Here is a 9,815-nt window from a genome sequence, read left to right as displayed (position 1 = left end):
TCCCGCATGGGGACATCACAAAACAAGAGTTTTCTGAGATTGGCACGGGACTTGAGTCAAGTCTAGCTCCAGGTTGGCTGCACTAACCCTTCCTTTCAAACACAACCCCAAGTGTCCTTACTTTAAGCATACACCCGGCCCACAGAGCTATGTGTTGCAGTCACTCTGTGGACATTCCTTTGTTCTCCAAACTATCCTTCAAGAAAATCAGGGGGAAATGTGTGGACATTACTTTGTTCTGAAAACTTCAAGAACATCAAATTCTTCAACACTGTCAAAAAACCTGTGTGGACATGATAAAAGTCCACAAAGTGTATCCAGACAGTCACCTACATAATTTGAATTCAATGCTTCATTAAAACGCCACTTCAACCTCATTTGCACGCGTTTCAAACTGTCATCCAGTAGGCCTATATGCACAAACGCAGCCACTGGCAGATGAGATAATACTAAGGCCCTTTTCGAATCCACGGCTTCGGCTTTGGATTCGGCTTCAGGCTCCGTTCTCTCGTCTGAAGCCCCGGGCGCGTACGCTAAGCAAGCGCAATTGTCAAAACAACCGCATGGCCAAGCTAGCCTGAACCGACTCTACAGTCTGAAGCCGTGGTTTCGAAAAGGGTCATTGTTTTCCAGGTGAGATTTGTCCGACTATTCTAAGATTCTCATGCAATACCAACACCTCCTTATCGGATGCCGAGATACACATTTTGTTATCAGTTTACTTTTCAGTCGATCAAGATGACAAGTTGAATCGTATCGTGAATAAATAGGGCTTTTTGGAGAATTAAGGTTGGTCAACCCTGACCGTAGTGGGTCAACATTGTTCACGGTTGCCAGGTAGGCCCTACTATAGTAGTTATAAGGAGAATGATTGATACAGACAAGGTTGCCAATCAATCTCACTTGGCTGATGTCAAATCGTTACCTGTCCAAATGTTCTTTTTATAGGTTTATTTCATGATGTAATCGTCTAATATCGCAGGGTTTGGCGGCCCCATCAAGGTGAGGGCTATACCTTTTAACCCTCCGAGTTGGGCTGTCGACCCAAATCAACTACCACCAGGTGCACTGCCTACACGGGGCTGGCACAGGGTTACCCCATTCCCAGTCCATATAAGGATGTATGCATGGGTATCATCCACCAAGAGCCAGATCTGGGAGGTGACCCGCACCAGTTTTTAGAATATTGGTTGATTTGACACGGAATGACCCAACTTTAGGCAAAACGGTCACTTCAAGGTGAGGGCTTCACTTAAAGCCATTGGACACTTTCGGTAAACAGTATTGTCCAAGGCCCACACTTCGTGTATCACTTCTATTTAAAATAACAAACCTGTGAACATTTAGGCTCAATCGGTCATCGGAGTCGGGAGAAAATAACGGGAAAACCCACACTAAGTGTTTCCGCACGTTTCGCCGTGTCGTGACATGGTGTTTAAAATAAATCCGTAATTCTCGATATCGAGAACTGATATCATTTTAATGTTTCTCAAAAAGTAAAGCATTTCATCGAACAATATTTCAAGAGAAGTCTTTCACCATACCTTCTGTAATCCCTGTAAGTTATTTGTAAATCTGTGAACTTTTATTTTTGTTTCTGTAATGATAGTGTCCAATGGCTTTAACTGGTTCGGGCTGTCCTACCAGATCAACTGCCTCCAGGGGCACGTTGCACAATCCTGCGGTTGGAACATAGTTACCCCTTAACCCCCACACAAATAAGGATGTAGGCATGGGCATCATCCACTTTCATCCACGAATGTCGGCTTGAATGTTCTTTTTTGATTAATACAGGATAAATATTTAGCGTTTTTGGCAAGTAATTCCTAGACAGTAACACTTAAAAGGGGACCCTAACGGTCCTGTTACAAACACTAATCCCCCAGGCTAAACAGCCAGATGTGGACATTTTCCCAATTGACTGATCCCCTGTCTTTATCAGCAAGACTGGTAAAGCAGGCCGTGCAGTGACGTAAGCTTTCAATTTCTGCGTTTCGATTGGTCGGCTCTGAAGTGACGTAGTTTGTCACGTACACACCAGTAGCAGTTCTATTTTGGATTGTCTGCTACTGATGCGGCGGTGTGTGCACAGATTTTTGTGTTGTTTTATTCACAAAGTAATGTGTGAACACGTAATCTGGATGGGATGCCAAAGGTAGACCCTAGAGCTACATCCAACAGTCGGGCAAGGCCGATATTTGGCGTTACTTATGAGCCTCGAAGTCAGATGTTCAGGCTAATTTTCCCTCGAGTGTGCAACCACTAAATAAATTCCCATAGCATACAATGCAAAATGCTAATTATAAAGGAAATACACGAAAAATACTTAGAAGTCTCACAGGAAATAATACAAAAACAGCAGAATAAAAAGCACAATATTTGAACAACCTTTCAATTTATGTAATTACAACTTTTATTATAAAAATAGAAAAACATACTTGGTTCATACAAAATAAACTGGCAAGCAGAAGAAACAAAACTCGATTGAGAAATCGGAGTCATGGTACTGTTAAAGGCAGTGGACACTATTGGTAATTACTCAAAAACATTATTAGCATAAAACCTTTCTTGATTACGAGTAATGGGGAGCTGTTGGTAGCATAAAACATTGTGAGAAACGGCTCCCTCTGAAGTGGAGTAGTTTTTCGAGAAAGATATAATTTTCCACGAATTTGATTTCGAGACTTGCCTTTAAAATAATCTACATGTATTGCCATCGAGTAATTATTGCTTATCGTGACTATTTTAACTAAATCTTAATACTTGTATCAGGCAGACAATTATAATAATAAACATTACTTAAAAAGCACACAGTATCTGGTGGGTATACAGCAGTGGGCTGCTGTGGACCTATAATGACTTGTTCAAACAAAATCTCAACCTCTACCCTCGCAGGTACCCATTTATACCCCTGGATGAAGAGAAGCACAAATATAGTGACGTGTCATGCTCAGGGACACAAGTGTCATGACTGGCATTTAAACCCAAACCCCCATGACTAAACCACCAGAACTTGAACTTGTTGCTCTCAGCCCCTCGACCAACGCACCCTTCATTATTCATTACAATAACCTTACCTTACATCAGCAGCTGACTCTGTCTATAACCCATTGTACATAGAAAAGCAATGTGGATTATCTAAGTACAGTCCCTGGTTCTCAAGCACGCCCCACGGTGAACAAATCCACGGATCATTAGTCATATTCTGCCATTGATACATCATCCCCTTCAGTCTGGAGAGCACCGTTGAATAATTCTGATCTTGAGCCAGGTTCGATACTTCCAGAGGGTCTGATTGATGGTCGTAGAGCTCCCACTGAGACCGGTAGTAGTAATTCTTGAGGGTCTTATACCAGTGGGTTGGAGCTCCTGATCTTGTGCGATTTAAAAGGTCCTGGTGGAGAGAAAGGAAGAAAAAAAGAAAACTTTATAAACTTATTTCTCTTTCTTTTTGTAAGCAAGTTAAAGACACTGAATACTTTTGGTAACCGCAAAGACCAGTCTTCTCACTTGGTGCTTCTCAACATATTATGCATAAAATAACAAACCTGTGAAAATTTGAGCTCAATCGGTTGACGAAGTTGCGAGATAATAATGAAAGAAAAAACACCTTTGTCACACAAAGTTGTGTGCGTTTAGATGGTTGATATCGAGATCTCAAATTCTAAATCTGAGATCTCCAAATCAAATTCGTGAAAAATTACTTCTTTCTCGAAAACTATGTCACTTCAGAGGGAGCCGATTTTCACAATGTTTTATACCATCAACCTCTCCCCATTACTCGTCACCAAGTATGGTTTTATGCTAATTATTATTTTGAGTAATGAATACCAAGAGTGTCCACTGCCTTTATTTGTTTGAAAGTACAAAAAGCCTTTATTAACACTTCAGAAATATCTAATAAATTTAGATATTTCAAAGTCACACTTCCACGGGTTCAGTCAAGCAAGGCATTCTTGGAAAGAACACAAAATGGCACAGCAAACTGGGAACAAAGTTGGGTAAAGCGAGTCTAAATTATAGATATAAACTTACCTGAAACGTCGGTGAAATGAAAAAATCCTGATCGATTGAAAACGGCGACAGAAAGTTCAAATTGTGTATCAGTTTGTACTTCCGGTCGCGTACGACACGCATCGGGTAATACATGGTCACCTCATGCAGGTTATGGCTCGCGTAGATGGTGTCAAATCCTTCGCTCGGTTCCTTCTGTAAAATCGGCAGAAGGGATTTCCCGCTTAGTTCCACCGTCCGTCTGTTTAGGGTATATTTAGGGTATGGGATGTCGAACCAGTCCAGGATTGTTGGGACGATATCGACTAGCGACGTTAAGGCGTTACTCTCTTGTCCCCACCGTTGGGGATGAGCCGGAGATGAGACGAGGAGGGGCTCGGACATACCAGAGTCGTAGAGATTTGTCCGACCGTTGGGGAATGGAATACCATTATCTGAAGAGAAGATGACGAGGGTGTCATCTTTGTGTCCGGCGAGCTCAATTTCCTTTAAAATGAGACCAATTCCTGGGGAAAGATACAGTTAGAGTTTGAGCTGGCAACCCCGAACAAAGATATTGACAGAATAGAAAGACTGCAAACATAGGGATAGATAGATGTAGCTCAGTAATGAGAGAGTCAGCAAGTTAATCCGGAGGTCATTGGTCCAAATCCCACTTAAGCAAATTTTCTGTTTGTTGAAGCCAAAATTATCTTGGGTTTTAAGCTTTAAGTAAACAACTAAGTAAATCGTAACGGTAGAAAGCCGGGTTATCCCCATCCACAAGCTAGCGTATCTGGCCCATATACACAAGCTGCATACCGATATGCGCAAATTTTAGCCGATGCGCAAAAAAACAAAAACAAAACGGTTTTCCAGGATTTTTTTCTCCACAAAAATAATCATGAGAAAACCATGTACCAAATTTGGTAATGTTCATTTCATTTTTTTTTTGCCCAATTTTATTTTTTGATGTTCATTTTTAATTTTTTTTTCCTTTTTTTTGAATAGTCCTTCCATGCAGGAAAATGTCTTTGTATGCAAAAAAATAACAAAAACTGGGTCCAGAATACCCCACAGTATTTGAAAAACCCTAGGTTGAACCCTAGAACATGTAGGAAGAAACACCAGGTCTGCACACACCTTGATCCATACGGCTTATCGTTGTATACTGTGCAGATATATCCCCTCTAGCAATCGGGGTGTCCTGTACAAAACCAGGTACAACAACTTCACTTGGGTCGTATTTAGTGGGTACCCAATCAGGAATAAGGCCCATTCCTGGATCACCATTACCAAACTTCTCACAGAACTGTCCGTATTGGGGATGTGTGTGACCGCATCGATGGGGATCGTGAAAGCCAATATATAGGAAGAAAGGTCTGAATGGAAAAAGATAAAACTCAATACAAATATAGATTTTCAAACATTTAACATAATACACCTTTAAGATGACGTCACGTGACCGCTGATGACGTCATCATGACATCATTGCTTTAGGATCATCATTGCACCATAACCTTCGATCCCTGAAAGTTTCATTGCAATTGCTCTTTAGGAACTATGCAAAAAATTGTGTGTACTGAAACAGACAAATAAAAAAAATAATAATAAAAAAAACTTTAACAAAAACAAGAGCTGTTTTGCTGCGCTTCGCTACGAAACAGCTAATTATAATGCAAATTTGCAAAATGCACACTTCACATCAGTATCACAAATCCAAATTAATATTTTAAATACTTCAAAACATTTGTACTCGGTAACAATGAAGGAAGCGTTCACCACCCACAACAATGCAAACTTAATGTAATTTTGGCTGGTAACCTGATTCTGCTAAGCAATATGTTTATGAAAATTTTTATGAAAATAGGCCCTGCTTTTCACAAAACCTGAACACCTAGTGTTTAGATTTTCTACAAATGTCTAGTTCAGTTTCCCTATGGTAGTGATGGAGTATTTGATCACAACATGAGCGTGGGTGTAAAATTTAGGCTCACCAACAAGTTGCTGTGTTAGTGATTTCTCACTAGCATCCTGAGAATACATTAATGTTTTGGTTGGCAACATGAGGGAACATCGTGCTGTTTTGTACACGGCTCATGGGTGCGTGACGCAGACGCGATTGCGCGTCTGCTTAGTGCACAACTCTATGGAGTTTGCAAACCAAAAGGGTCTGTAAGCATGCGTGAATGTAATTAGCATATTTCATGGGAAGGGTCCATTAGCTGAATCACCTCGGATCGCTGCTACTCAAAAACTCGTGAGCATACTCCTTTATTTGAGTAACATTCCTGCCAACTTGAAGTATTAATAAATGAGGATCCATCTCCGTCCTTGAGTAGTCAAAAGGATAAACGGATTCCGGTCCAACATGTTTACATTCAGCTGACTCACCTCGCATCGCTGCTACTCAAAAACTCGTGAGCATACTCCTTTATTTGAGTAATATTCCTGCCAACTTGAAGTATTGATAAATGAGGATCCATCTCCGTCCTTGAGTAGTCAAAAGGATAAACTGATTCTGGTCCAACGTGTTTCTTGCCGATAATTCCTGTTCACAAGAAGAGGAATGGTAATAAGTGATCATTGAAACAGAATAACAAAATGATTCATTTTGATTTTGAAAGTTTCTTGTTAGCTTAAAGGCAATGGACACTATTAGTATTACTCAAAGTAATTATTGGCATAAAACCTTACTTGGTAAAGAGTAATGGGGAGAGGTTGATAGTATAAAACATTGTGAGAAACGGCTCCCTCTGAAGTGACGTAGTTTTGGAGAAAGAAGTAGTTTTCCACGAATTTGATTTCGAGACCTCAAGTTTAGAACTTGAGGTCTCGAAATCAAGCATCTGAAAGCACACAACTTCGTGTGACAAGGGTGTTTTTTTCTTTCATAGTTATCAGATCTCAGATTTAGAATTTGAGGTCTCGAAATCAACCATCTAAACGCACACAACTTTGTGTGACAAGGGTGTTTTTTTCTTTCATTAGTATCTTGCAAGTTCGATGACCGATTGAGCTCAAATTTTCACAGGTTAGTTATTTTATGCATATGTTGAGATACACCAACTGTGAAGGCTAGTCTTTGACAATTACCAATAGTGTCCACTGTCTTTAAGGAAGCAAGGAGTTCCGCAACTAACATCAAGCATTTTCGAGGGGTTAGCAGGGAATGTTCGCATGTGTGCACTCCATGTTAGGATGCCTCTTCTTTGCTTAGCGCAGAAGTTCGGTGCTTGCACAGTAAGCGGAGAATGGTGATCATGAGCACAGAATGCCGCGATAAGCCTGGAGTCTCGAAACTAAGCACTAAGGACCTGGGGTGGATTTCACAAAGAGTTAGGACTAGTCTTATCTCGAGTTAGGACCAGTTACTCATCCTAACTTAGGACTATCCATGCAGTTTGTATATCTCCTAGGACTAGTCCTAAGTTAGGACTAGTCCCAACTCTTTGTGAAATCGACCCCAGGGCCAATTTCACAGAGTTGCTCAATGAACAAGTGCATGTATTATAACATGATTGTTCATAAAGCAAAGAGGAAGTATGAAGTGTTGATAAGTTATTAGGAAAAGTTTCCGTATGGCGCCACCACTTTTTCATTCGATATGAAATAATATAGTATCTAATTTACCTCAATGAGATATCCCTTTTTGTAAAAATGAGTGTAAAAGTGGTGGCGCCATACGGAAAGTTATCCAGTTATTATATGGACGAGTTGTAAGTTCAACAAACCTGTTCTTATATCAGCATTTTTTAGTATAATTGGAAGGCTTCGGACTTGATCAAACGACACAAAATGATGGACGCTATTTTCGAGGCCGTACATTCCATTCTGGTGCTGGGGGAGGCCTGTAAGTATAGCAGAGCGACTCGGAGAACAGCTGCTGACTGACGTGAAAGCATGCTTGAAGATGACGCTTTTTCTGGCTAGGGCGTTGATGTTCGGAGTTCTGCACACTGTGTTATTGTAGACTTGACTTTCGAATCCTGCATCATCACCTGTAGATTTAAATAAATAGAATGCCATTATTGATACAGGTCTATTCAAATTTATTTTTGGGGAAATAAAACAAGGACAAAAAGCTTTGTTGTTTTTATTTTTGACTGGGAATATTCCATGTCAAATCACGGTAAAATCACCCCCAAAATGGAGCCTTGAAGCCGTCAAATTTTCTTAAATTAATGTGGTGAATTGGCTCCACAAGCTGAAGGTTCAAATTTTAGCTCAACCCCAGAAACTGTTTTCTCACTATGGCGTGCCCTTTCTCAACTATTTGGGTAAAAAAAAAAGAGCCAATATTCAAACAACTATAAATCAAGAACCACACAGTCAAAATTGTTGTTTTTGGAAAGGGAATTGCCATTAATTTTCATGTAGGAACATGTTGAGGTTTGATGACATTTTGACCTTGAACTTGACCTTATGGACCACGTGATCTGGAGACGAACTTCGGTGAAAATTTACCCCCTCATTGTTTTAATAATCATGACCGATAATGTCAAAATTTCGAATAAAGGAATACACTATACAGCGCATGACCGATAATGTCGAAATTTTGAAAATGGAGTACAGCGCCCCAGTTGATCTAGGAAGGTAGTACATTCTGCTCTCCTAGATCCATCCTTTACCCGGACTTCTTCTTCTTCCTCCACAAGCACAGACTGTGAAGAAGGGTAACCCACTAGAGTCTAGCCCCACTTGTTGGCCACACAAGTGGGGCTAACTAGAGTCCTACTACTAGACCCACAGTAACTGGGGCGCTGTACTCCTTTTTTCGAAATTTTGACATTCTCTGTCGTGCACGACAGAGAATATCAAAATAGTAAATACAACAGAGAATGTCAAAATTTCGAAAAAAGGAGAAGTACAGCGCCCCAGTTACTGGGTCTAGTATAGTAACCCACCATGCCAACCACACCAGCGCGGCGTGTAGCCCAGGGTCGGGTGGACTCCTCTGTTGCACAGCGCATCCTTGCCCTTTGCACTGTGGCACTGACGCCCACCACACACCAGGGCTAAAAGTAAAAACAGTGTGCAACAATATGATGATAAAATGCGACACTAAAATAAAGAACGACCAAAATTTACCAACCTATAAAGAGAAGAACGTTCCTCTTGCCCACATGTTCAGATGAAATCCCGTTTTGAGACAAAATTAAACATGATAAACCTAGTAAAAGGAGAACTTGTCGGACATTCACGAATTCCGCCATGTTGTAATGTTTACAATTTTGTGAGGCATTATAACCAACATGTTTGCATCTCAGTTTGTTAACACGGGAGGGCGCCAAAAAGCTCTAAAAGGTGCTCATAGATTCATAGCCGCAACCAATGCTTGTGCTAATTAATATTCAAAAGTTATTTTAAAAACTATTTTAAGTATCTGAACCTCTTGAAAACCAATCAAATATATTTTCGTACAACTAATAAAACATCTGATTTCTTTTCAATTTTTGGCAGGTCAGCTTTTCGGAATTTTTGCTAATTAGGCCATACCCCGGAAAAAAAAACATAGACAAATAATGTGTTTTTTCCTAAACCGCTACAAGTATGACCACTTTTTAACTTCCCAAGCCAAATAGGACCAACCTCAAAGCCTACATTTATCACATCTCCTCAGCTGAAGCACATAGCACCCAGGTTGTGATACATTGTTATAGGCCCCTAGCGACACAATTAATTGCATGACCCCAAAACAATATTATTAAACAGAATTTGAGGGCATGGAATGATAACCCTGTTTTGCGCATGACTTTTGGCCTATAGTGGCACCCTGACAACTAATGGGGCTTATTCGTCTCTCGTCACCTCTTGGCTAT

The 9,815-nt window shown here is 40.5% G+C and overlaps 1 protein-coding gene across 1 annotated transcript; it reads right to left on the bottom strand.

Annotated features, from left to right (window-relative positions):
- Positions 1-2,443: 2,443 nt before the first annotated feature.
- On the bottom strand, positions 2,444-9,238 carry LOC139948069 (N-sulphoglucosamine sulphohydrolase-like). Its single transcript, XM_071946089.1, has 6 exons — positions 9,089-9,238; positions 7,728-7,994; positions 6,388-6,544; positions 5,137-5,375; positions 4,036-4,520; positions 2,444-3,394 (listed from the first exon to the last, which is right to left on the bottom strand). The coding sequence occupies exons 1-6, from the start codon at positions 9,207-9,209 to the stop codon at positions 3,101-3,103; spliced, it is 1,563 nt and encodes a 520-aa protein (XP_071802190.1). The 5' UTR covers positions 9,210-9,238; the 3' UTR covers positions 2,444-3,100.
- Between the last annotated feature and the right edge of the window lie 577 nt (positions 9,239-9,815).

This window comes from Asterias amurensis, chromosome 15, assembly GCF_032118995.1.
Source record: "Asterias amurensis chromosome 15, ASM3211899v1".
In the NCBI taxonomy this organism is placed as follows: Eukaryota; Metazoa; Echinodermata; class Asteroidea; order Forcipulatida; family Asteriidae; genus Asterias; species Asterias amurensis.
Note: the sequence above shows the minus strand (reverse complement) of the source record. Positions and strands in the feature narration are given on the sequence as shown.

Bases quoted from the DNA above. Each gene is read 5' to 3' on its own strand.
- LOC139948069 (XM_071946089.1), bottom strand. From the start codon at position 9,209: ATGGCGGAATTCGTGAATGTCCGACAAGTTCTCCTTTTACTAGGTTTA. The intron at 7,995-9,088 runs GTTGGTAAATTT...TTAAATCTACAG, and splicing joins GAACGTTCTTCTCTTTATAG to GTGATGATGCAGGATTCGAA. The intron at 3,395-4,035 runs GTAAGTTTATAT...TCTCTCCACCAG, and splicing joins TCATTTCACCGACGTTTCAG to GACCTTTTAAATCGCACAAG.